The 27,925-nt window shown below is 47.1% G+C and overlaps 1 protein-coding gene across 2 annotated transcripts in view; it reads right to left on the reverse strand.

The window, feature by feature from the left end:
* The window catches only part of NHERF2 (NHERF family PDZ scaffold protein 2), a 59,714-nt gene extending 35,295 nt beyond the window's left edge, over positions 1-24,419 (reverse strand). The window contains exons 1-2 of one of the 2 annotated variants that reach the window (XM_081840436.1): positions 23,980-24,419; positions 15,941-16,201 (exon numbers count right to left, since the gene is read on the reverse strand). In XM_081840436.1, the coding sequence (XP_081696562.1) occupies positions 15,941-16,201; positions 23,980-24,282 (564 nt within the window). In that variant the 5' untranslated portion in view covers positions 24,283-24,419. The remainder of the gene's footprint in view (positions 1-15,940; positions 16,202-23,979) is intronic. The other variant, XM_081840435.1, reaches the window with a different exon arrangement.
* Between the last annotated feature and the right edge of the window lie 3,506 nt (positions 24,420-27,925).

Raw genomic sequence — 27,925 nt, forward strand, 5'->3', positions numbered from 1 at the left:
TCTCTGCAGGTCACCTGGTGCAGATTGAGGGCGGGTGCAGGCCCTCTCTTGCTATCTTGCAAATGGAATTATCGCCTGTGTGTCATCACTCAGCTCTCATTTCGGGGGACAAGGAAACACCGTTTACCTTGCTGCCGGAGCGGTACCTATTTATCTACTTGCACTTTGACGTGCTTTCGAACTGCTAGGTTGACAGGAGCAGGGACTGAGCAACGGGAGCTCACCCCATCGCAGGGATTCAAACCGCCAACCTTCTGATCAGCGAGTCCTAGGCTCTGTGGTTTAACCCACAGCGCCACCCACTTAGATGGCTTTAAAAAAGGATTGGACAAATTCACGGAAGGGAAAGCTACCAATGGCTCCTGACCATGATGGCTATGCTCTGCCTTCACGTTCGGAGACAGAAATGCTTCTCAATTTCCAGTTGCCGGAAACCGCAGGAGTGGAGAGAACAGGTTGCTGGACTATATGGGCCACTGGTCTGATCTAGCAGGCTGTTGTTATGAGGTATCGATGCCCTGGCCTACAGATCTAGAGAACAATAGGTTTTGTAGATCTATGAGGTGGGCGATTACGTTCTTGGTAATTTAAAATAGCAGGCAGCCACCACAGATGAGACCTGCGCTTGGGTCATTTTCAAAAGCAGCTCCATCACGTGCTGTTGAAAAGCATCCAGGGGCCTAGTCAGTGAATGGTGATGGGTTGGGCCAGTGAGGTTTCTTTTTTTCTTTTTTACTTGATTACATTTATACAGTGGTACCTTGGGTTACATATGCTTCAGGTTACATACGCTTCAGGTTACAGACTCCGCTAACCCAGAAATAGTACCTCGGGTTAAGAACTTTGCTTCAGGATGAGAACAGAAATCATGCTCCGGTGGCACGGCAGCAGCAGGAGGCCCCATTAGCTAAAGTGGTGCTTCAGGTTAAGAACAGTTTCAGGTTAAGAACGGACCTCCGGAACGAATTAAGTACTTAACCCGAGGTACCACTGTATCCTGCCTTTCCTCCAAGGTGCTCAAAGTCAGGTACATAGTTCTCCCTCGCCCCATTTTATCCATACAAGAACACTGTGAGCTGAGTAAGGCTGAGAGGCAGTAACTGGCCCAAGGTCACCCAGTGAGTTTCAGGGCTGTGTGGATTCGAACCTTGGTCTCCCAGGCCATAGTCCCAACATTCTAACCCCTGCACCATACTGGCACTCTGGTGTCCCCCTTCCAAGCTCCAGGGTTCCTTAGTCAGTGCCTGACCTGGTCAACCACTGGCACCAGGCCTGAAACCACGGTTGGGTGTTACATTTGAACTAAGCTCATGCCGAAGTCCAAACCAAACTAAGAACAGCTGGCAAAGGAACATCTTGTTGCCAGTAAATGGGCATGCCTGCCTCCCAAATCTCATCCTCTTAGCGCTACTGAGCTCAGGCTTTTGAATAAATATTATCATTAATAATAACAGCAGCAGCATTTGCTATTTAGCAAGGCCAGCAGATGACCTTGATTTCCGTTCCTGCAGGAGCTGCCTGTGTGTAAAGTTACAACACACTTTTTTTTTTGTTCCCGCAAACATCCTCTTAGCAAATGTGGACATTAACAAAATCACAATTTTGGCTCTCTGTCCAGCCCTTTACGTTGTAATGCCCTTATGCAATTTAAAGGTGGGAAAACTGTGCAGTGAAAAGTGATAATCCTAAATTCAATTCTCACATTAAAGAGCCTAATGAAAATTTGTCAGCAGATTTCTCCTAATATAAATATGCTTACATACAGTTTTCCATAAGATACATGTTTTTGCAAAGTGACTTCCCCTACTAGTATGCATTTTTAATGTTATTTTCAGTAATATATGCATTCTATGCACATTTACCCCAGTATAAGCATTTTATGCATGTATTCTTAACGATTCCGCAACCCTCCTATAGGTGAACAAATACAAGCACGTAGCTTCCCTATCCCATCCAGTTTGGTTTCAAATGCTCCCCCCCCCCAAATTGCCCCAGAATCCTATTCTCCCCTCCTAGAACATGTGCAGAAGTTCCTCAGCAGATCAGCTGAAAATTCTGCATAAACATAGTAAGATCCTTGGCTTTATTTTAGAAACCAAATGGACTTTGTTCTTTTCTGTACATTCCTTTTAAAATGAACACGTACAAGGCAAAGGGAAATAATTTATATACAATAATAATTTATGGGGGAGAGAGCGAGCAAAAAAGGGCCATGAATCTTTCTTTACTATCTTACCAGAACATAATAATTTGCCCTGCTGAATCAGGCCAATAGCCCATCTAGTCCAATACCCTGCACCCCACAATAGCCAACCACATACACCAAAAGGAAACCCACAAGCAAGACCTAACCACACAAGCCCTCTCTCTCCCTGTGGTTTCCAGCAGACCCATCATGAGTTGTTGTTGTTGTTGTTGTTATTTTCTGCCCTTCCCATCTGGCTGGGTTTCCCCAGTCACTGACAGCCTTATTCCCCTCCATGAATTTGTCTGATCCCATTTAAAAGGCATCCAAGTTGTCGGCCATCACTGCCTCCTGTACAAGTGAGTTCCATAATCTAACTCTGTGCTCCGTGAAGTAGTAGTTTCTTCTGACTGTCTTGAAGCTTCCAACATTCAACTTCACTGGATGTCTGCAAGTTCTAGTGTTTTTTTGGGGAGAGACAGAAACTTTCCTCCATCCATTTTCTCCCCATCACACGTTAAGGTCATAAACTTAACTATTAGGAAGAACATCTCAAAGACAAATTTTATTAGAGCTTCAGCTTCTGTGCATTTGTCACTGGGTCCAAGAAACTGACACAGCCACCTCTCTACCCTTCGGAAAACTGTCCAGGGACAGATGTTCCAGTTAATTAAATCAAAAGAAGCTTGCAAGAATTCAGCTGTCCATTCCCACCTAGCTTATCAAAATGCAGCAGCTTCCAGAAACACACGTGGCTGAGCCCCTGATAAAAACCGTCTTGCGACTGTTCACGTACGCCTCTACCAACACACGTCACTTTGAGCACTGCATATCCTATGCCAGCCTTCGCCCAACCCTGTGAAACTGCAGAGATGTTTTAGGATACAACTCCCAGCCAGCACATCTTCACCTTTCCACATTCTTCAATTTACAGGTACAAATCACGAATTATCAGCTGGGTCAGATAACCCCGAAGAGAGCAGCGCCATCTCCAGAGAGGCGGGGTGTGTGTGGTGTGATGGGCAGGGTCTATCAGCTCCGTTTTCAGCTTAGCAGCCAAATATACCGGTAATCCATTCCCGCCCTTTGCTGGGAAGAATGTTGCGATGGAATCTAATCTATCTTGATCCATGACAAAGCAAAGAGGACAGAGTGACCAGGAACCGTTTTCTCTCCATACAGTCTGAAAGCAGCCATTATGGTCTAAGATTTCGCCTCTTGGCAAACATCCCTCTAACAAAGGTGTGAGAGAGGGCAAAAAATAGCTGCTTTGTTTTTAAACGATTTTTTTTTAGTTAAAAATCTGCTCAACTTCTTCGGTTTTACACAATAAACTGGGTTATGCAGGGCCAAGTATACAAGCAGCACACAAACAACAAAGAAGCTTGTGGCACCTTTAAAGACCAACACATTTATTACAGCAAACTTTAAGAGGACCCCAAGGCCTCTGGTTTTGCTTATCCTGCAAGAGACCAGCACAATCTACCTTTCTGGAAAAAGAGGCGCCAAGGGAATGAAAGAACAAAGCACCACATTATCAGCTGGTACCAAAGTGATTCATCAGGGAGTTTATCTGAAGATCGCCAAGACTCACAGTAAACTGGAAGGAAACTTAGCAAGGAAGGAAGACATGCAGTGTTGAAACCGACCCAAAATTTATCCACATCTTCCATGGCAGTCAGGTGGCCATGAGCACCAGGGATAGGTATTTTCTCCCTAATGGGCACAGACATCCAGAACTGATTGTGAAAGGCATGAAAGAACCACTTGTAGAAAGCAGTGGCATTTCTTACCATAACAGAAGTTTGGGTGGTGTGACACAGAGGAGTTGTGAGGGGATATTGGAGCTGTGATGGGATGGGGGTTTGGGTGAGCTGTAAGGAGATAGGCTGGGGCTTGGCAAGGCAAGTCAGGGGTTTGGAAAGCCATACAAACAGGGGCAACAGCCCTTACTATATTCAATATTCATGAATAAAGCCACCAACCCTTTTATACCCTGGCTGCATAAGAAGGTAGTGTGAGCCTGGAGAGGAGACAGAAAGGACCTCTGCTTTTGGCTGGAGCTGATCAAGTATGTTTGCTCCAGCTTGGAAGGCGTTCCTGACCTGCTTCTTCATTTGTGTCACGGCTGTGTCAACAGGAGAACTGTTAGCAACATGGCACAGGCCCAACACGTTCCAATCTTGCTGCAAACAGAGAACAGCCTTCTCTGGTGCTCTCCAGGTGTTGCGGGCCCGCAGCACCCATCAGCCCCACTGCTGAATCCCCCACACTTCCTGTGTACATTTCCTCCATTGTTATTGTCCTGTCCTCCTGCTTTTAATGACTGGCAAGGCCAGATGAAGAAATGTCGCTGCCTGAGGCAGACAAGATGGTGCCCACAAAGGCACACACCATACTTCATGTAGCACAACAAGCTGCCTTGTTGATGGGGCAGCATCTTAAGGGCAGAAAGGATGAAGGGCAAGCTCTTAATTCCCCCCCTCCCCTGCTTTGCTCTCCAGTCCCTCACTGGTATTTCCCACCCATCCCAAATCTGCCACATGAAGTGGGTGCCCAATGGCTGGACCAGCCCCGATGAAGAAGAGTCCTGCTGGATCAGGCCAATGAGTCAATGGGATAGATGCCTCAATAGGAAGCCCACAAGCAGGATCTGAGTACAAGAGTGACTCTCTGCCACTGTGGTTTCTAGCAACTGGTATTCAGAAGCATTGCTGCCTCCAACTGTGGAGCCATCATGGCTATCCTCTGTAAATCCTGAATTCCAACATTCTGCTTTGCTGAATGTCCACAAATTCTAGTGTTATGAGAGAGGGGAAAAGACTTTTCTCTATCCACTTTCTCTATGCCATGGATAATTTTGGAAATGTATTGTGTCACCTCTTGCCCAACCTTTCTCTAAACTAAGAAGTCACAAACACTGCAACCTTCCCTTGCTGCGGAGACCCTAGTATCACTAGAGGCCCTTGTCAAGGAACCATATTCCTTATTTATTTCAATGTTTTGCCCTGCCCTTCTTCCTGAAAAAGCTCAGTGTGGTAAACACACCAATTATAATAAAAACATAGTCAAAGGCATTCTAAAAGCATTCTCTCAGCTGGTGATTATGGGGTTACCAAGAATACTATCTTCTAGCCATCAAATGCCTTGAGGAAACAGGAAGGTCTTTAAATTCCTCCTAAAAGTCCATCATCTCCCTAGGGAGATATATGCTAGAGCAGACATATTTTACCAGCCTTCCCCAACCTGGTGCCCTCCAGATGTTTTGGACCATGGAGCTGCCTGAGGATGATGGGAGCTGAAGCCCAAAACAGGCTTCAGATTGGGGAAGGCTCAACATAAAACAGCTCCACATTGAATCCTACAACTCATCTTCACCCCACTTCAAGCACCTCAACCTCTCCTAAGGCAGCATCCAAAAACATAATCCCAAAGTCAAAGAAGATGTGTGTCTATAATTCTTTGCTGAACCTGTAGCTCCCACATTTCAAAACGTTTTTGTTCCACTAGAGACCTGCCTCAAATCTGAAGCTAAAGATTTCACAAGCTGAGTTCAAATCAGTTATGTGTAACTCGACCTCTTTGATCCCACTGCCTGGGCTCACAGTCTCCTGGGCACCAAAGCTGTCTTGCCTGTTCAAATCAAGCTACTCACTCACAAATCATAAGGATTGCTATCTATTTGCTCATTCAAAGCATTTAACACCCTGCTCTTCAGCCAAAAAAAGCTCTCAGGGGGACTTACAGATCAATAGAGCACAACGCAGTCCTAGCCCTCAGGTTTAACAACCTATAAAGACATGACACAAAAGGAAAAATGAATGAGGAGGGGAAAGGAAAAGAAAGCAACTCAAGTACCAAATTCTTGTTAAGATTCATACAATGAACAGCTTGTATTGACGCTCACTTTAAAAAAAAAAAAACCACGGAATGCTTATAGTTAAATGGGGGGTGAAACAGGCTTCAGAGGCCTCTGAGAAATAGCCAGGTGACCCAAACTTTTTGGAAATGGCTATAATGCAGGAACAAGTTATTGACCATACAGGGTGGGGCCTCAGCCTTCTAGGGCGTACCTGGAATGTGCTGGCTTTTTGTCACTCGCCATGGCAGGTAGGCCGATGGCAGCTCAGTTGATACCACCATCTCCAGAGCAAAATGGTTCTCCTCAAAGAGCTGTTGGCTTCCGTTTCTTGACTACGGGTGTTTTCTTGGAGAGATTCTGCAGTCATGTTATGTATGTTCCACTTCTTACTACTATTAAAGCTATAAATGTAATTTTCACCAAAGACAGCTGGGGGGGGGGGAACCTCTTGGTTTTGACTGAGAGGGTTTCCACACCAACAACCAAAGCTGCTGGCCTTGAAATGTTACCTAGGCCAGGAACAGCACTTTAGATGGCTTACTGTCAACACAAGAGGAAATTTTGAGCTGACATAACAGTGCTGTTAATTAAAGCTAAGCGGCTAATCGAGATCTTTAGCAGGAATGTAAATAGTGCCCTGCAAGATCAGAACAGAGATCTAGCCAAGCCTTCCCTAATCTAGGAACATAAGAAGCGCCTGCTGGACCAGATCAATGGCCCATCTAGTCCAGCATCCTGCTCTCACAGTGGCCAACTAAATGCCCCAGTGGGAAACCCACAAACAGGATCCAAGCACAAGAGCAACTCTGCCTCCCTCCTGTGCTTCAACCTCACACCCTCCAGATATTTTAAACTACAGCTGCCATCAGCCCCAGCATCCTACAGCTGTGCTGAACGAGGCTGCAGTCCCAAACATCTGGGGAGCACCAGGTTGGCGAAGCCTGCCCTGCCATGTCTCCATTTTAACCGTCTTTCCCCCCACTACCCCCCCCCCAAAAGCCCTTGCTTACAGGAACAGCACTCCAATCCACTGACTATTCTGTCTGCAAGACCCTGACAGATTCTGTTCTCCATCACTGCAGGCTTTTCCAGAGTGGCAGATCTGTCTCCATTATGACGCACTTGGCTTCTGAAGGTGCTTTTAATCAGAGTCTATCAAGAAGGCTTCATAGCTATTAACCTGGCATGATAATCCTGATATATTGCTCTGAATTACAGCTGAAGCATTTGGGAACCTGTCCACAGATCCCAGCCTTTGTTCAGAACAGTCAGCCAGGGAGGTTGTTTTTTGCCAGAGGTTTTTTAAAAAAGGCAAGTTATCTTGACCACTGTGTGTGTAAAAGGCTAAAAGGCAGCTCCCTGACATGTTGAAAAAAGGGTTTGCATGGCTACCCTAGCGGTATGAAAGAAGGGGATAATTTCTCAGGGGTTCCAATGTAGCAGTGAGTTCCTTAGCTAGATAATTTATGTTGCCACCCTTTGCAAAAGCCATAGAGCAATTTGCAAACAGATTTTTTTTTAATCATACAATAACACAATCCATAAAATAATCCTTAAAAACTGGATAAATGTTACGATTTATCTATACATACTGCTTTGGGGCCCCAAAACACCCACTCTAAAGCAGTTAACAGGATTCTAATTACAACCAACCAATCAAAAGAATATGAAGTAGCAAAATCTCCCACCAATCACACTGAATATGTGTTTGTGAGTTGGATTCATGCTCTGACCACAGATGCAGCTCCCTGCTATTCCACTTCACTCTTGGGAGCCAGGTGAACCCACACGCATGCACCTGCCAGCTGCTCCAATCTCTCACCAAGGAGCAAGCTCACCCACAACCCAGGGGAGCCTCCTTGCCCTCATCACACCCCCTTGGGGCCACCCACCAACGCTGGCACACTAGCGCTGACCCAGCATCGGTGGCAGCCGCCAAAGTGCCCTTGCAGTATCCTCTGCAAAACTGCAAGAGATTGGCTTTTTCTGAATCCTGAGAAGATTGCCCAGCCACCTTGGGCGATCCCTAAGCAGAGGGAAATCTGTCATTTTCAGCTTCTCATTTTTCCAGTCTTAAATTCAGTTCACCACATCAGTTTGCATTGTTGAAAACCCTCCTTAGAATTCATCAGCATTTTAGTGCAAATTCTTCCCAATATACACATTTTGTATGCAATTTTGCCTAAAGTACACTTGTTTACAAAGCAATTTTTCCCCTGTTGCATGTTATTTTTTACCAATATATGCATTTTTATGGACACTTTACCTTAGCACATGCATTTTTGTACCCATTACAACTGCACTGCAAAAGTCAGGAAAGCACGTATTTCCAAGGAGGCTGTGTTTTGGTTCTTGCATTGTTTTGCAAAGTGTGAATTCGGCAGGTTCGCTTTTAATTGTCAGTTGGGTCGACTTTCTCCCCCCTCCCTAGCGATCTCCCATCCCTAGAGATCATCACAGACATGTTAAAGGAACTCTTTCCTCACCACCCATCATCACCAAATTGCTTGGGCCATTGGCATAAACACAGCTCTACTTCCAGGAAACATCACCAGCAGGCCCTTTCCCCGAAAGAGAACAGAACTGTGAGCAGCTTGGTTCCGAGATAGCAAAAGTAGGCCCTAAAGGACACCGAAGATGGGGTGGAGGAGATCGTGCAGCAAAGTCTGTTGATGTTCTTTCCCCTGCAAAAAGGTATCCAGGGACAACAGCAGCCATGAATCATTGCATCTAATCTCTAAGAAGAGAGGAACTGAGACCTGAGGCTTCCAGTTTGTGGACTTTATAAGTTTATGGTTATTTGGTGGTAAGGGGAAGGAGATCAAGTCCTGCTCAGAGGCACCACCTCCATTTCTAGTTCACACGCCTCTGAAAAGCCTAGGCCCTGGCTCAAAATAATTCCTCTCCCCAACCCCTCTCTGCACCAAGTTGAACATCTTGCTTTCCTGGGGACCAGACACACTGGCCTATCTCAAATTTGAGAGAAGTGCTTGTTTTCTAAAAACAAGAGGCGAGGGGACTGAAGCCGGACATCATCTTCCCTGACCTCAAAGCCTTCTCCTACAGCCTCAGATGTTTGAGGGTTCTGCTTGAGTGTTTCCCAGTGGCTTCTGGTTGGCCATAGGAGAACAGGATGTCAGGCAAGTTAGGTCCCCTCTGGCCTGATTCATCAGGCTCTTCTTATGGAATCAGAGTGCCAACACCAGCATGAGTGCAAATCATCACAAATGCACACTGAGAAGTCTGAGAAGCCTGCATCAATTGTTCCAAGTGCACAACTTTGCAATCTCAACTCTCTCTCTCTTTTGCCACCAATGGCCTTGCAGGGGGCACTGCATTGTTGATGACCCTCGGGTCCCTTCCATGGTTCTGAGTTGTCAGCACCTGACTACTGCTCATTTTGCCTCTAACTCTTCCAGTCCCTCAGGGAGCTTCTAAAACACCTCCTGCTCCCTTCAAACCCGTGGGAAAATCAACTCTGGTCTACTGGGGCCTTTGGGTTTTTCCCCAGAGCTCCTTTATCAGAAATCCCAATGAAGAGCCGCTCAGAGGTCTTAAATGACCCGCTAATCCCGCATTCGCCAACCCGTTAATGGAATTAAAAGGCCCTTCAGAGAACTTTAAAGCCACCACTTAAATCTGTGGCTTGCCTGAATGCAGCTCTGTTTGTCAGGCAAACGCTTAAACAGTCAGATGTAAAAGATTAAGCTGGGGATCTGCAGAATAAGGAGTACACGAGAGCTCACGAAGTCGCCTGGGTCCTGCCAACATATTCCTAATTAGTTTACAGCTATTTAATATTCTTACAAGCCAGCGAGTGAGTTTGAAAGTTTCTGGCTTATTAATTAATTCCCCGAAAAAAGGAAGTTTACATTAAAAAAAAAAAAAAAACAACACTCTTTCTTATCTGGCTAGAGAGAGATTGAGAACTTGAGACCGCCCAATCCTTTCCATTCACAAGGCAGGAAACCAGGGAAGAAAAAAGCGGCAGCTGCTCCTCATTTAGTCCCCACAACAACCCTGCGAGGTAATGACAGGCCTAAGGGCACCCAGGGAGCTTCATAGCCAAGTGGGTTGCGAACCCTGGTCTCCTGGGTTATAGGAAGTTCAGGGAAGTTTTTAATGTTTGACATATTAGTGTATTTTTTGTCTTTGTGGAAGCCGCCCAGAGTGGCTGGGGAAACCCAGCCAGATGGGTGAGGTACAAATAAATTATTATTATTATTATTATTATTATTATTATTATTATTATTATTATTGAATAATATTCTAACCACTGTACCGCACTGGCTCTCACTATCTCATTTGAGATAGATCAGGGATAAGGGAGTGCCCCTTTGGATAATGAGGTTTTTGTTCCTTATTGCACGCTCAAGATCACTTGATATGTCTCCGTTTTGCATGTGTTTGTTCATAAGTCTCCTACTTCCTGTTTCTCCATCAATCTTCAAATTGATATTTTTCAACCCGCGTGAAACACTGTCTCTGAAGCACTTTTGTATTACGCAAACTATGCATCTTTATACCCATTTTATCTGCATAAAACATTCACTGAGGCAGTTTTTGAGCCAAAACCTCTTATCACCACATGCAATGCCAGCATGGTGTAGTGGTCAGAACATCAGACTAAGGCCTGGGAGACCAGGGTTCAAATCCCCCACTCTGTCATGAAGCTCACTGGGTGATCTCAGTCACTCATTCTCAGCCTAACCTCCCTCACAGGGTTGTCGTGAGGGTGAGATGGGGAGGAAAAGAGCCATGTACTCCTCAGAGGAAGGGTGGGATATAAATGCAGCAAATACACAATAAATAAACAAAAATCCTGGGCAATGGAAGAAGAGGGTCAAGATGTTGGGGTACTACTTCCATCTCTTTAGAGCCAGCATGAGGACTAACAAGATGATTTTAGAGTACAGTGGTACCTCGGGTTAAGTAGTTAATTCGTTCCGGAGGTCCGTACTTAACCTGAAACTGTTCTTAACCTGAAGCACCACTTTAGCTATTGGGGCCTCCTGCTGCTGCCGCACCGCCAGAGCACAATTTCTGTTCTCATCCTGAAGCAAAGTTCTTAACCTGAAGCACTATTTCTGGGTTAGCGGAGTCTGTAACCTGAAGCGTATGTAACCCGAGGTACCACTGTATTGTTTTTTTTTGCACCCAGCGGCCTGATCCTGGCCATGGAAACATCACACTGCTAAATCTTGTACTGAGACATTGGTGCACAATTCCTCAGCAGCAGCCACCCTTTCTGCTGGGAATCTGAAGCTCCTTTGGTCCAGAGACCCACGGCACTCGCCTGTGTCCCTGGGAACAAACATGGGGCCCAGCCTAGCTCATCCTGATGCTAATCTTGCTCCCACCTCCCAACCGTTTCCACTTGCTTTGTGTTTCACTAAAAATACAGCTGCAGAGGAAATTTCTGTTGCGGGGTGGATACCTTCCTTCTTGGGAGGGGCTTCCTGCCAACACCCCGACTCAAAAACAACCAGGCGGTTCAAGTTCCTGACCAGAACTCTAATGGGAGGCGGGAGAAGGAGAGGAGGATGCTCTGAGGTCATACATATGGCACCGAGTGCACACTTTGATCCCATGCCCGCCCCAGACCCTCCCTCGGTTGCGGGCTTGCGCTTTCTGCAAGAACGCTGGCAGATCCACACCGTAGATTTCAAGCACGTTCAGCGCGCATCTAAAGCACTTCCACCCAAGGCATAATGGGAACTGTAGTTTAAGGGTGCTGGGAACTGTAGCACGGTGAAGGGGAAACAACAGAGGGAAATGATAGCGATAATAAGAATGGTGGTGACAGGCAGAGAGAAGGAAAAGCCAAGGGGGTCAAGGTGCCAAGAGGAGCATCAACATGTTTTATAACAGGGGTGGCAAACCTACGGCCCTCCAAGCTTCTTATCTGGCCCTCAGAGCTCTCCCGAAGCCACGCCCCTGCTCCATCCCCTCCTGGAGGATTGTTGCCTGCCTGGGACACGTCCTTGAATTCTGATGATGTCTCCTGCTTGCCTGGAGGATGGAAAGCGCAGTGGATGTAGAAACTAGCCCGCTGTACAAAGATAATATTGACACTCATTCTCCTGCCCGCTTTTGCCTCTAGCCCTCCCCACTGCAGGCATGTGGCCCCTGGAAGGTTGCCCACAGGAAAATGCGGCCCTCGGGCTGAGAAAACTATCCCCGCTGCTGTTCTAGAGGGTAACCAACAACAAGCCACCCCAAATCATTGAAGTGTAGAGTTGGAAGGGACCCTGAGTATCATCTAATCCAACCCCCTGCAATGCAGGAATATGCAGCTGTCCCATACAAGAATCGAACCTGCAACCTTGGCGTTATCAGCACCAAGCTCTAACCAACTGAGCTACCTGCCTGGGACAATAACATGTCTCATTGGTTCTAGCAACAGTTTAAACTGGACTGTGTCAGCAACGTGGCAGGCTCTCAAACGGCCATGAATCTTCCTTGTCCTCTCAGAAAAGCACGCCGTTGAGGCCAAAAACATGCCACCATGCAATCTTCCCTCACAATCAGAGCTCCTCTGATAAAAGACATAAAACGAACCTTTCCTGGACTGGATATGAATGCTTTGACTTTTTAAAAGCCAGCCCTGTATAGAATCTGGAAAACGTTTGAGGAGGGTCTGCAGCTCTGCGGCAGAAGATCCTAAATCTCAGCCTCACCAGTTAAAAGTCTGCCGGAGAGCAGCCAGGCCAGTGCTGTGCGCCAAAGGCAACGATCCTGCAAGATGTCAGAAATGGATTTTAATTTTAATTTTTTTAAAAAAGAGCAGGTCTATAGTCTTCAGTATGAACCTGAAAGCACAAGTACATTTATGTACTGAACTCTGAGAAGCTAGCTGAGGGGGCATATGGATGAACAAAAGTTAGAGCAGACAGAAAATGTTAGTCACTGACCCTCATCCCAATAATGCAGAATAAGAGAAGGGTGGGACAAAAATGTAAATATGCTTATCTGCCTCATTTCGGCAGGTTGCAGAAGTGAGACTTCCATGGGGCATATAATTTAATTTATTCCCTTTTTTAAAAAAACATACGATGATACCTTGGTTTACGAACTTAATCCATTCCGGAAGTCCGTTCTTAAACCAAGGCGTGCTTTCCCATAGCAGTGGGGGACTCAATTTACAAATGGAGCACAACAGGAAGCGGAACATGTTCTGCTTCCAAGGCAAAGTTCACAGACCAAAACACTTACTTCAGGGTTTGCAGCGTTCTTAATCCAAGTTGTTCATGAACTAAGCTGTTCTTAAACCAAGGTACCACTTTAGCGGGGTACACCCTGCCATGAGTTCAACTTTACTCAGGAGAGGGGCTGATGCTTCCCTCCCCCTTAGCGATCCATTCGCAACATGCGAGAGAGCGATTTCCACCCACTCCCCTGGAAAACACCACAAGTGGGCTAATTAGTGCTGGGAAGGCTGCAGATCCTGCCCCAGGGTCTCTCTAATAAGGTGTTTCGCAGCAGCTGTAATTTAAGCTTTATAAACCTGACCTGATGGTGACCCTCTCTGTTCACTGTTGCTTTTTCAAAAGCCTGCGCAGAGCAAGAGCGGAAGTGCATTTGTAAAGGAGTCAAGGGAACATGACGGCATTCTCAGGAGCTGAGCTACATGAGCTTGCCTGAGGTTATCAGGGCTCCTGGCCTGGGGCTCGTTACAATGCAAAGACACCTATAAAATCAGTAGGGTTCTTGACCGCTTTAAGACGTACCTGATGCAAGATTGTTTATCCTTGCCTGGGAGCAAGCCCCGTTAAAAATATTTATTCATGTGCTCATTTCAAATAATAATAATTATCTGCCCAACACCCAAAGTTCCCAGGGCGGAAATGCACACATTTCAGAATCAAATTTAACTATAAAATGAAAAGCAGCATTTTTAAAAAAAAAAACTGGATTCAAAATACAAATTAAATCACATCAGCAACCAAAACCCCAATATACCTCTCTCTTACACACAAACCCAATGGCCTATGCAAAGGCCAGGCATATATGGATAGGATTATTCTGTAAATTTAACTGTATTTCAAAGCTCACAAATCACTAGTCCACATTGAGGCTGCTTTTTAAAAACCAGGCTGCCTGTCTAAACACCACTATGAAAAACCATTTCCAATACAGGATGAGAGAGGAAATTTTTTGTCAAGTTTCTCAGCTAGGTAGCAATTCTGACTTGTTTTATTATTGTTGTCATTTATTTCTCCAATTTAATTACATTTGCGTAGAACCAAGGTGAGTCATGTCTGATGCAGAAGAAGTTTTGCAAGCCTGGGTAGGAGGAGGGGGAACAATACTTCAAACAAATTTTGGGAATTCAGTTATCCATGCAGTTCCTTCTGCCCATACCCGAACAGATACCCTTTACTCTATCGAGAGCCAATCCAAAACTGTCTGCAAACTTTTGCAAACCTGCTTAGCTTTCCTTCAATTATTCAGGACACAGAATCTGGGTTTCGTGGTCGCACAATTCCCGTTTTGCCTGCCTGTTTTGCTACAAACCACCAAATGAGGTCGGAATTAATGGAGCTAATATCTTAGCCCCCTTTTCAGCCTAGAGAATCTGCTGATGGCGTGACCCCAGGAGCCTGTAAATAGAGCCCTAACGAAACATCTTGACCTCATTTGCCACAGAGTAACTAAGGACCACTTCATTCCCCTAACCCTTCCCCTTCCGCTAATGCCAGATTATCCCTCCCACCACCACACCCCTCCCTGATGCAGGAAAGCCCAACTAAAAACCTCCCTCTACTGCGTATTCATCACAGTCCTGACACTCACTCCCAATGTCCAGTCAAAATGCTGCTGGGTGCCCCTACCCACCCACCCACCCACCCACCCAGCCTTTTTGTATTCCTTCAAAGCAAGTCCATCTGCCACCTCCAGCCCAAGAGAAACAGAATCAGGCGTTTTCAGTGGCTGGGCAAGGGATGGTGGAATCTGACCATTTCAGCCTCTTTCAGTAGCTCATTTCCCAAACCTTAACATCTACACATTTCCATATAAGTTTGGCTAGTCCTCATGAAAATCCGTCATGCATTTCAGTGCTGATCTCCCCCGATATCCACATCATTGTTAGCAATTTTGCCCAAAGTACACATTTTTTTGCAATACAATTCCCTCAATACAATGCATTTTTGCATCTTAGTTTCACCAAGAGGGGCATTTCTATGTACACAAGTATACACATTCTGTTACGCATAACTTGGCCGGCAAACTGCTTTGCAAAATCCAGAATTTCAAAGGCCGTCTGCTCTCTGTTTCACGTGTTGTTTCAGAAATTGCAAATGAGGTAGCTTCCTCTTTAAATGCAAACTCCGTCAGGCATGTGCAGCATGCCTTCAAAGTGTGCTCTCATACCACTCTATAACATTCATGGGAACTGTCATTTGCAATGGGTGCTGGGAACTGCAGCTCTGCGAGGCCAGCACGCTTGACAAACTACAGCTCCCAGGATTCTTTGAGGGGAGCCATGACATAAAGTGGTGCAAGTGTGCTTTAAGCAGAGAAATATACCGTATTTTTTGCTCTATAAGACTCACTTTTTCCCTCCTAAAAAGTAAGGGGAAATGTGTGCGTCTTACGGAGCGAATGCAGGCTGCGCAGCTATCCCAGAAGCCAGAACAGCAAGAGGGATTGCGCAGCAATCCCTCTTGTTGTCCCAGCTTCTGAGATTCAGAATATTTTTTCTCTTGTTTTCCTCCTCCAAAAACTAGGTGCGTCTTATGGTCTGGTGCGTCTTATAGAGCAAAAAATACGGTAAATCACGCTTGCGCATGACCGCCATCATACTGGAAAGTCCAGAGCAACCCAGAAACCTCTGGCTGCCCAGAGTTACACCCACACAACCCTCCAAATGCGCCCGAAATTGGCCTTACCTTCTTCCCACTCTCCGAGCTCAAGCTGTGCTTGTGCCTCTTGAGGTTTCGGTTGCTCAGGTCCAGCTGGGGCTTCCAGGCCTCGCCGTTGTTGTCGCTTGCAGTCGGCTTGACCGGCGACACCTCGGGGTTTGCCACGATGCCTGTGCGGGCCATCTCCTCGGTGCAGGTGAGCTGCAGGCTCCGCAGGTACTCGTCGGTCTCTTTGTCCACCACCAGCAAGCGAGTCTCTGCTTCCACAGCCTTGATGCGCTGCACCACCTGGCGAAGGATGGGCAGGAAAGGAAGAAAACAAGTATGAGCAGGGACTCCCAGGGGCGGAAACCAAGCAATTACGGCTACAGAATTTCTGCTGAGTGCAGACCATATGCCTGGTGTGTTGTGTTTATTTATTTGCTGCATTTCTATCCCAGCTTTCAAGGTGGCATTCGTGGTTCTCCACCGAATCCTCACAACAACCCTGTGAGGTAGGTTGGGCTAATATAACCTATTAACCAGGCTTCCTCAACCTCGGCCCTCCAGATGTTTTTGGCCTATAACTCCCATGATCCCTAGCTAGCAAGACCAGTGGTCAGGGATGATGGGAATTGTACTCTCAAAACATCTGGAGGGCCGAGGTTGAGGAAGCCTGCTATTAACCAATGGTTTCCTTTAACCAATGGATCGAAGACACAGCAGCACTCACAACATATGAATGGATTGCTCATAGATGCAGGGTTTGTTTGGCTAAATATGCTGATAAAGAAACTTTTTGTAAAACTTTTTATAAAAGTTTGGAAATTGTTTATTGAATATTTACAGATAAACTGTAAGCAGATAAAAACACTGGCAGGATTATTGTAACAACCTGTAGTTACATAAGAGTATATATTTAAAGAAGATAGCATATTTTTCCATGTATAAGACTAGGTTTTTCCCCCTAAAAAATAATGTCAAAAATTAGAGGGCATCTAATACATGGATAGTGCCGAGGGTGGACTGTGTATTTTTGAGTACCCAAAAGTAGGGGGCATCTTATACATGGGGACGTCCTATAGACGGAAAAATACAGTAAATAAATGAGTAACTTAAGTTAATTTGAATATGCAGAAGGTATTAAAAATAAATTTAAAGACCCGCAGAAAGAGGGGGAAGGAAGTCAAGTTTTAAAATGTCAAAATGATTGGAAAATCAGTGAAATGTATATATCTAAAAAGTATATTTAAAAAAAAAAATGATAAATGTACTGATATTTAGAACAAGTTTATACAGAACATAGTACATTAATCATATATGTATTAAGCATAAATAATAAAATACCTGTTACCATATATTGTATTATGTTTCTTCTCTTTCTCTCCCCCCCCCTTTATTTTATACAACTGAAAACCTTTATAATATTAATTGATTTTAAAAGGAAAAGGAAAAAAGGCTAGGAGGCTGTGACCAGCCTAAGGTTACTCAGCAAGCCCCATGGCCAAATGGGAATTTGAACCTTGATCTCTCCCGGGTCCTGGTCTGACACTCTAACCACTACACCACACTGGCACCATAGTGGAGCAGAGCATTCACTTTCTGGATTTCAGGGCAGAGTGTGGAGAGTGGGGAGGAAAAAAAGTGGAGGGGCATGGGACAGACTTGCAAACTTGAGGATTTGGTGGGGTGGTGCAAGGGTTGGAGAACTTTCAGCTAACAGAAAAGTATGGTTGCAAGACCAACCTAAGATTAATCCACTAAATATTTAGTTGATCCACTAGAAGGAACCAAACTGGTGGACAAGGCAAGTTAAAGGTATGTCTACTGGTTCTTTGAGGTTACTTTGGTTCTGGTGTGTCACTGTAACACCTTCAAGACAAGACAACCAGCTGTGGCATCTCTAGCTTTCATGGGCTGGGGATGATGTCAGCAGATGTGACCTTATCCAAATTCTGTGCTTGCCCAGTGCAGTTATGTAAGTTTCCCTCCCCGCCAAGCTATCAAAAACAGCGTGCAGACTGACATGCCACGGTCCCATAACTCAAGCTGTAACGCTTTATATCTGTCCTTGACTCAATTTTACTTTGCAACTTTTCCAACCAACTCTCAGGATCCTCTATGCAAGGATTTGGCAGGAAACTTCAGAGTGTATTCAACTGAGGCTGGCGAAGGTGGGGGGGATAACTTTAGCAAAATCCACAGGCAGTCCCAGGTAGTATTTTGGAACAGCATTCTGTAATCTGAGAGGTGCATGCCTTCATCTGAGGATACCTGCCTTCAGGTACCTGCTTTTGACCTTCCTGTTTGGCTACAATGGGATGATGCTACACTGGACAGGCCTAACGTCTGGTCCAGCTGACGTTCTTAATTACAGCTAACTGGAACTTCCATGTTCAGAGGACGTCTACCTGAGTATGCCAGATGCTGAGGCAAACGACCACAGAAGCAGGCTACTGCCTGCATTCTCTGCTTATGTGTTTCCTGAGACTACCTTGCCAGCCTCTGTAGGAAGCAGGATGCTGGGCTAAGTGGGGACTTGCTTGACCTAGCAGGGCTCACGATCTCATGCTACCTTACAGAGATGGCCTTATACTAAGGAAAGATGGAGCAGCATGTTTGAACCCTGTTAAAGGCAGTAAATTGGGTTACCTTTGGTACAGGGGGAACCTGTTAGCCAGGTGGCTCAGGAATTTGAAGAAACCAAAAACAAACACACAGTGCAGTTGTTAAATCAGTGATTGTTGTTAAACCACAGATCAATTGTTTTTATTGTTTATGTAGAGAATTATGCAGAAATTATGGTTTAAATATTCTGATTGTTTGCCATAATAAATATTGATTGATTGATTGAAATCGGTACAGTTTTGAAAAGATCAGTCCTCCGTCTGAATGCAAAATGGGATCCAATAGTACCCAAAAATAGCCAAAACCCTGCTCCTTGATCTCAGGGGCCAACATGCAAAATCTGCTCACTGTATCTTAAGAATGTTTCCAAATGCATAAAAGAACAGATGGACAAACAGCTTTCCAAAATTCATAGCAGATGGCACAGAGTTAAAATCTATGAAAGTTAAGGAAATATTAGAGAGAACAGCCTTCCCCTACTGGTGCCCTCCATGACTGCATGAAACTGGGGGTGATGTGAGTTGCTGTAGCCCAAAACATCTGGGGGGCACTAGGCTGGGGAAGGCGGAGACAGATGCTGTACAGGATTACCTCTTGCAAGCATGTACCTGCCCACGTGCTAAGAGATCATCCCAGGAGGCCCCTTAGGCAATTAGTAACCAGAGAGAGGGGGTCCATTTCCCCTCTGCTGCTCTGCTCATTGAATGCTTTTCCCAGCTGTACAAAAGCATGACAGGCAGACCAGCAGCGCCTGCCATGGGCCCTGCCTGCATGGTCAAGAGGTGCGATGGCAGCCCGTGCCAGCCATTTGCTCCTGCATTTGCCCACATGCAGTTTCTCAGAGAGGACACTGTCCAACCACCAAAGTACCAAATGACAAACGATGCTGAGGACCTAAGTGCCTCTTCATTCATCTACCCTGAACACAAGGTTAGGCAGCCAGTCTCTGTGGATGACAGAATGCCCACGGTGTGAAATTTACAGAGTGCAGCCCATCTTAAAATGAACTAACTAAACTGAGCCAGGGAGCTGGAAAATCCTTCCTGCCTGCAATCTCCAGAGGCAATGAGCCAGGCACTGCCAATCATACGCTTGCTGGAAGAGCAACGATGCGAGTGCCAGGCAGGCCTTCTGCTCCCTTTCAGAGCCACTTTGCATCAGCCACCTGGTGACACATACCATTTATGGCCCCAGAGAAGTAGGGGGTAGGAATCACCTATTCGCCTCTTCTTCCAGTTTGCAAAAGTTCTGTTGCTTGTTCGCCTAGGGACACCTCTTGCTTACTGCAGCCGACCAAGGCGAGCAGTTACTTGCAAGGCTGCATTCATCTACCAATATGAAAATTTCCACAGAGGCATTCATGCTTTATGCTTTGTGCAACTAATTCACCTGAGCTAGAGAAGAACGTTGCCAATCCAGCTCGACTCCTACATGCACAAACGAAAGGAAACCCCCCTGGTTTGAAAACAAAACAAAACAAATCCTAAAACCTGATTTCCGACGCAGATTCCAGCCTGCTCATTCCTTCCCATTAAGACGGCCTCCGAGCTCAACCACAGAGCAAGTAAACGTTTCAACTGTGCAGCAATTGCAATGAAGGATCAGAAGGAACACAGAGCTATTCAAGGAGCTTTGCAAAAACACAAGCAATACACATAGCAGACCAAGGGAAGTGAACAGAGGCCAGAACCACAGAGTAAGGCAGAGTAAGTGGCAGAGGTGGGTTAAAGACAAAGGCTTCCCCACTCCTGGAAGCAACTGGGCTTTGGCAGGAGTAAGTTCCTCAGCAAGGCAAGGGAAGCTGGTCATTTTTGTGACACAAGAGAGCAGCTGATCACCTCTCAAATCCTCTTTGGGGCTTGACTGGATTGCTTGTTTCTTTGTATACCACCCTATACCCGTAGATCTCAGGGCATTTCACAACATAAGATCATAATATAGAAAGGAGAAAATACATAACAATAGCAAAACAAAACAAAACAAAACAAAAAAAGACAACCCAATAACCTCCTCTTCCACAACACATTTTAAAAGGGCATAAATACAAGTTCTAATTATTTTGGCATCCACACTCAGAGCAAGGCATAGCTACTCTCTCCAGCGCAAACAGAAAGACTCTCCTACAAACATTCCCATTCACCCCATCACTGCCACTGTCACCTCTGATCTCTGCCTGTCCACTGACTTCTCACTTCTACAGCTTCAGACGTGGTTGCCTGACCATATAGCCTTGCCTGATGCTGTTGCTGTCTAATAGCAACAGGGAGCATCCCTCGGTACCAAGCGAAATGTACATGGTAAGCCACACCACAATAATTTCATAGAAATCACTTAGAAGGTGCACGCACATTTTACTCCATAGCTTTCTTTCTAGGAGGGCTGGAGACTTACTTTTTTAAATAGATAAGAAAGGAAAGAAAGCTCAGAATCTGGGGCACCTGCCCAGAGGCACCCATGGGTGCCATGGCGCATGTGGGTGCTAGGTTGGCAACCCCTACTGTACAACATGGCGGCTCATCTGCTGGGGGCCACCTGTGCTGAAGTGATCTATCCTGTTTGCATTTTTGTGATGACCTATGTTTTCCAAGAAAGAAGTCTGACTGACTGAATGCAGGTATTTCATAAAGTGCCAAGTTACAGCTTCTTGAATCCTGAACCAAGTGGATCTAGATAATCCCAAGAGTTGGTGCCCAAGTCAGCTGAATGTTAATCCAATGCTAACTGTCGGAAGATTCAGGACAGATTCAAAAAAGTACTTCTCTGCACAGTTAGCATTGTTAAACTGTAGAATTTGCTACCAGAAGATACAATGGCGGCTATAAACTTGGATGGCTTCGAAAAAGGACTGGACAAATTCATAGCTGGCTCTTCTCAGGTTCTTCTGTCAGAAACTAATTTCACTTGAGAGCCAGGCTTGGCAAGGAAGGTGAGGACACAGCCAACACCCTACTGTCCTGCTGCAACATCTCATTTCCACAGACGCTGCTCATCTACATCCAATTTATGTTCTCCCTGGCTTGGTAACCGAGAGGCAAAATGGCACCAAACAGGGAGTAGGGCAGATTTTGCCCAGAGACCGCCGGCTGCCAACCCCAAAACTAACATTTTGAGATTCTCTCTCTACTCACTCACGCTGTGCTAAGCGTCACCAACCTGGTGCCTTGCAGATGTTGCTGGACTACAACAGATTAAGTCAGACAACATCTGGAAGCTGCCAAGCTGGTGCCGGCTGCTCTCTACACCATTCACAATTCACCACAGTACTTAGCTGCCTTTCTGTCTAAGCCAAAAAAAGTCCTACAGGATAAAATCTCTCTTTATAAGAGCAAATACTTAGCCTAAAAACCTCAGTTGCTATCACTGCTCTTTTTCTATACTCTCCCTAGCTTCACGATATGCATTCCAAGAAGGAGTGACCATGACTGCATGTGAAATTTTCATTTATTTCCTTTTTCTCTTTATTTTATTTTCCTTTGTTTTCTTGTTTTTGCTTCCGTTCCTTTTTAGATTAGATTTCAAAAGCATTTCTTTTATTCTGGAGTATTATAAAAAGATACTTTGTACTGGGTATGAACTTTTGCATATCTTTGGACAAGCATCAATAAAAATTGTTATTGGAACGAAATTGCCTGCCCAGCTTAATTCTTTTGGATCAGCACGAGGATCCAGAGTTCAAGCCCCAGGTATTCACTAGAGCACCAATCTCAAGAGACACAGAGTGGTGCTGGGGGGGGGGTATATTTGTCAAAAGGGACTCCACAGTGGCACCCAGCTTGGCAGATCCAAAACATCCATCCAGCGAGCAAGTCGTGGGGACCAAGTAGGTAGAGAGAGTGTCAGGCCCCCCATATGAAGGGTCACTAAAAGCCTCTTCTGAGTAGGGTTGGGAAAGCCTCCCTGCCAAAAAACTTGAAGGGCCACTGCCAGTAAGTGTAGGCAATACTGAGCTAAAGGTGTGACTCATTATAAGGCAGCTTCCTACATTCTCAGATCTTTGGGGAAGGGCTGCAGCTCAGTGCTGTCCACAGTGACTGCCAGAGGCTCTCCAGGGTTGCAGACAGGGACATGCCCAACCTAACCTGGAAATACTATTGTTGATGATTGTACCCCAGGACCTTCTGCATGCAAAGCAGGTGCTCTGCCACTGAGCTATCCAACTTGATCAACAGTCTGACTTGACATGAGCTTCCTGCGTTCCAACATTACATTTTGATGCATGCACCTAAGGCTTTGGGCTTGCACGCCTGAAACATTTGCAGCCACAAGAACCTTACAGGCTTCCAGAGATGTGTATCTGCTGCAGCACCTTCACAAGTACACATAACTAAGAAGGTCTTAGGAGGTCCACAACCATGTCTGCTTTGCATGCATAAGGTTCCAGGTTCAATCCCCAGCATCTGCAGGTAGGGCTGGGAGAGAACCCTCCTTGAAAGCCTGGAGAGCTGCTGCCAATCATTACAGACAACACTAAGTTAGACGGACCCAATGGACTGACTCAGTACACGGCAGCTTCCTAACTGAAAACCCTGAGACCCAGGGCAGGAAAGGGGCTCTGAAGGTGGGTCCCTCCTTCACACATATCTACCAGCAAGAGCAAGCAAGCTGGTTTGGAAGCCCTTATCAGGCAGTCCCAGAGCAGCAGGAGGACGGGAACAGTCCTTTTGGCTCCTATCTTGGTGGCCTGCCTTCACCTCTGCTCCCCAAAAGGGCATTTCCCCTCAATCTGGCACTCCAAGTCAGAGGCGTAGCGTGGGGGGTGCAGGGGGGGCCGGCCGCACCGGGCGCAACATCTGGGTGGGGGGCGCGCTCGCACTCGCAGCTCTCTTCCCCCTGCTAAAATCCACGGGTTAGGGGGCGCAAATTACTTGCCTTGCCCCGGGTGCTGACAACCCATGCTACGCCACTGCTCCAAGTCCACCCCGGCGCATCCAGAAGTCAGCCCTTCAAAGCAGGTTGGATCAGGCTAAGAGTCCCTAGCCCACAGCTTTGGACACCTCTAAGGTCTCCGGAGCAGAACACCAAGGTGACAGCCAGCTCCCTAGGGGGCCGTCATCATTTAGAGGTAGACTGCGTGGCCTCAGGAGGTTCCATCTGGCCACCACGTCAAACGGTTGCCAGCGCCGATCGATTCCGTTGATTGACGCCCTGCTTTTAATTAATTGATGCCCTGCTTTTAACTAATTGACACCTCTTCTCCCAAACGCTGTTGTTAAACTAAAACAGATGCCAGTTTAGGAGTCAGACGTGCCTTGCCAGGTCGTGGCAAGGAAGGTCCAGCCAAGCCTCCTTGGGGAAGCCCCACCTGAGCCCTCTGGTGTCGCAGGTGCTCAGCAACGGTAGACTGCGCCTGAGCCTGGAGGCTCACCGTCAGCCCTACCAGCACCGGCAGACTGCGGCTGAGCCTTGGCGGCTTCCCGTCGACCCCCACCCCACCCCGAGCGCCCACCGTCTCCCCGGACCTGGTGGTGCGTCTCCTTCTCGACGTTGAGCCCGTTGACTTCGACGACGCGGTCCCCGGCGCGCAGCCCCGCCGCCTCGGCCGGCGAGTCGGGCTCCACTTTGCGGATGAACTGGCCGCTCTTGCCCTTCTCGCCGTGCAGGTGGAAGCCGTAGCCGTTGTCGCCCTTCAGCATGTGGCAGAGGCGCGGCTGCAGAGGTGGCGGCGGCGGCGGCTGGCGAGCGCGGCTCCCGGGGGGGCCTCCCGCCCCGGCTGCGGCCGCCGACGCCGCGCCGGCCGCCTCGGCGTCCTGCTCCTTGGCCATGGCCGGCCGGCCAGCCCGCAGCCTGTGCAGCAGCAACCGCGGCAGCAGCGCCCGAGCCGCCTCCTCCTGCGCCCCAGGCGCTTCCGACGGTCGGAGAGCGGCGAGGGGGCGGCCCTTAGGGGGGCGTCGCTGCCGCTGGGCCGCCCCGAGGGACCATCCCGACCCTCCCGCCTGCGCCTGCGACGACGACGACGACCAGGAGCCCGGCCCTGGAAGCGGCGGCGGCGGCGGCGGCGCACCGATGGGCCAGCTCGCGAGCGGACGGCGCCCCCCTGAGCGCTCGCAGGCCGAAGGCGCAGCTGCGCCCTCCCGCCTCCTCCAGGCTGCAACCCGGAACCTTCCAGAGATGGGGAGGGAGGGGGTCCCCCCTTCTTCTTCCTCCTGCAGTAACCTCTCTCTTCCCCCCGAGGGCAGCCTGGGCAAAAGACCCCCAGATGCCGGCGGGGTCAGGAGACGCGGCTGGGTTAGACCCTCTGGTGCTGGGATGAATTAAAAGGGGCGGCGGAGTTCGTTGGAGCAAGGCAGCCCTTCTCCCCGGACCCCCAAACAGTTTTTCGAAGGCCAGCCTTGGGACTCCGGGGTGAAGCAGCCGCCCAGCAGAAAAGGGAGCAAAGCGTGCCTCTGGCCTCGTGCAAAGCGCCATCCCCATCTTTCCACAGCCCCCCTTTTGAGAGGCAAGGCGGAGAAAATTCGGAGCAGGAAGGGTTCCCAGGCAGGGCTGGATCTTTAATAAGAGTTTTGGGGCTCAAAAGTGTACCCGGAAGAAAGGGGGCAAAAGGGAGAAGGGGGGTGCATCTTTTGCCAAGCTGGTGCCCTCCTCATGTTGTTGGACTGCGATTCCCATCAGCCAGGAATAATGGGACTTATGGTTGAAAATTCTTGGACCACACTGGATAGAAAGGGGAGAGAGCCTACGATTACTCCACATTTGATTCATTGGCATGCAGTGGGAATGGGATTGAGTTAGGCACGTGCTGCAGCCTTTACCAACCTTCGGTGCCCTCCAGCTGTTTGGAACTACAACTCCCATCAACCCCAAGGAAGCACAGTTAGGATGCTGGGGCTGATGGGAGTTGTAGTCCAAAACTGCTTCAGAGTGCCAGGTCAGTGCCTGCTGGTGTACAGAATTGGAGGTATCCCCTTCCTGTTTCCAAGATTATTACAGCCACTGCATTTTAAAATAATAATGCTTAACATCTGTCTAGTGTTCAAAGGGTTTCACATTTTATTTTCTTGCTTACTATATTTAAATAAGGCCACCCAACACGATTGTTCTCTGGCAACACACAGATAAGATAAAATGCAGTTTAAATGTACTATATTATAAAAAGTACAGTTTACAGCAGAAAAGGGAATAAAAACAACTAAAAATGTACAGTATATAAGCAGTGCTTCGTGATTCCTTTGTAATTTTGACTACGACAAACCTGTAAGGTGAGTCGGTCTTTATTTATAGATGCTGGGGGCGGAGCTGAGAGAGACTTGCCTTAAGGGAGGGCGCCTGAAATAGGCAAGACTTGAACCCAGATCATCCTGATTTGCAGGCCAAGCCATTATGCATTTAGTAGGATTCCACCAATTTGGTTTTCAAAAGTTAATTTGTTTTGTTGGTCTTTTTAAAAGTGCATTCATCTAGCACACATCTGCAACATTTGAAGAGATGTGTGGGGACACAGGGTTTTCAAATGACTACTAGTCATGGCTATGTAGTAACAACAACAACAACAAAAATTATTTCTTATACCCTGCCCATTTGAGTGGGTAGCCCCAGCCACTCTGTGCAGCTTTCAACAAAATTACAGGAAAAGCAACAACAACATTAAACATTAAGAGCTTCCCAAAACAGGAACATAAGAGGAAGCTGCTGGATCAGGCCAGTGGCCCATCTAGCCCAGCTTCCGGTTCCCACAGTGGACAACCAAGTGCCCCAGTGGATCAGAAAACAATCGCCCTCTCCCCTCCCATGGTTTCCAGCAACTGGTATTCAGAAACATTACTGCCTCTGACCATGGAAGCAGAGCAGAGCCCTTGTGGGTACTAGCCATTGAAGCCCTCTCCTTTGTGAATTTCTCTAACCCCCTCTTAAAGTCACCCACGTAGTTGGCCATCATTTGCTCCTGAAGGAGCGAGTTCCAATGTTCAGCTGGACACTGTGTGAACAAACTCTTCCTTTTAACTGTCCTGAATCATTTGATGTCCACTAGTTCCTGTGTTAAGAGAGAGGGAGAGAAACTTCTCTGCCCACTATCGCCGTGCCTCCCCTACTAGAGACATCGTGCGTCCAAATACCAGCTGCTGAAACTTCATTTCAAAAGGGGATTAGACCAATCAATGGAGGATGAGGCTACATCTGTGGCTGCTGCTTGCCACAGTGCTATATAGGGTATCTCCAGTTCCCAGGGCAGGATGGCATCATGAGGGGTTGCTGCTGGTATCATGAATGGAGAGAGCTCAGGATTTGCTTGACTGTTTCCCATGGGCATCAGGTTGGCAGCTTTGGGAACAGGATGCTGGGCTAGCTGGGCTTCTGGCCTGATCCAGCAAGCGGGCTCTTCTGATGTTCTTACGTCCCCTATATACACCACCAGGACCCTACAAAGACCTGAGGAATGAGATCATCACCCCACTCGTACTAACCATCCCAGGGCGCTCAACCACTGCCACAATGCACTTTCTTCTGTCAGATCAAAATGAGCAGATAACAGCAAAGGTTGCTAGGTTCATAGCAGGGGCAATCAGAATAAGGGCCACTAACTGACAGCTGATTCAGGACTTTAAATTGTGCTTTTATATCAAATTTCCTTTTCTGCATATACTGTAATGTTTTACTGTTGCTATGGCCATTGGCTAATGCGAATAAAGTTTTATCTCTCTCTATGCACCACCAGGACCCCATTGGCTGCATAAAGAGCCCTGGCTCAGCAGCAGAGTGCATGCAGGAGTTCACAGGCTCAAGCCTAGGATGTGACTGGTTGATTTATCTTGTTTAAAACTCTTTTAGATTCTCCTTCAGCCTTACAGGTACCAGGAATGACCAAGTCATCACGCCATAAGTTGAGGAGTGGTCTTGTTCATTTGTCCCATTAATTTCAAGGGGTATTTCATAAGAGAACATGGAGCTGGTTGGGGGGCCCATCTTGATTAGTTCAGCGGGAAGGATGCCATTTGGGATTTCCACTGCCGCCATTACTTTGGGGCTTCCTCAAAAAAAGGAGTAACCCCTGAGTCATCTCGAAAGGGCACTTGAAATGGGCAGTCTCCTCTCTCCTTTCTGAGGCAGCCTTGAAATATTCTAGCTGACTTAGAATCAGACCAACAGTCCATCTAGCTCACTCAGTATTGCCGACACTGGCCGGCAGCATCTCTCCAGGGTTTCACACAGGGAGTCTCTCCCAGCCTTATCTGGAGATGCTGGGAATTGAATATATGTTGTAACCCTCCCCTTCAGAGTGAAGGTTTCCCAAATCTTTTCTGCCTCCGCAAAGGGCTACCTGCAGGAAATTTGCTTTTGTTCACAAAGGGAACATAATGGCAACAAAATTAGCGCTTGCAAGAGGTTCCCCGCCGCTTTGCCTTTGAATGTTCTGCAATTCTGAGTCAGGGAAAAGGCACCACCATTTCAGAGTACGGCCACGGCTGGGTT

This window comes from Podarcis erhardii, assembly GCF_964252035.2.
Source record: "Podarcis erhardii genome assembly, chromosome: 14".
NCBI lineage: Eukaryota > Metazoa > Chordata > Lepidosauria > Squamata > Lacertidae > Podarcis > Podarcis erhardii.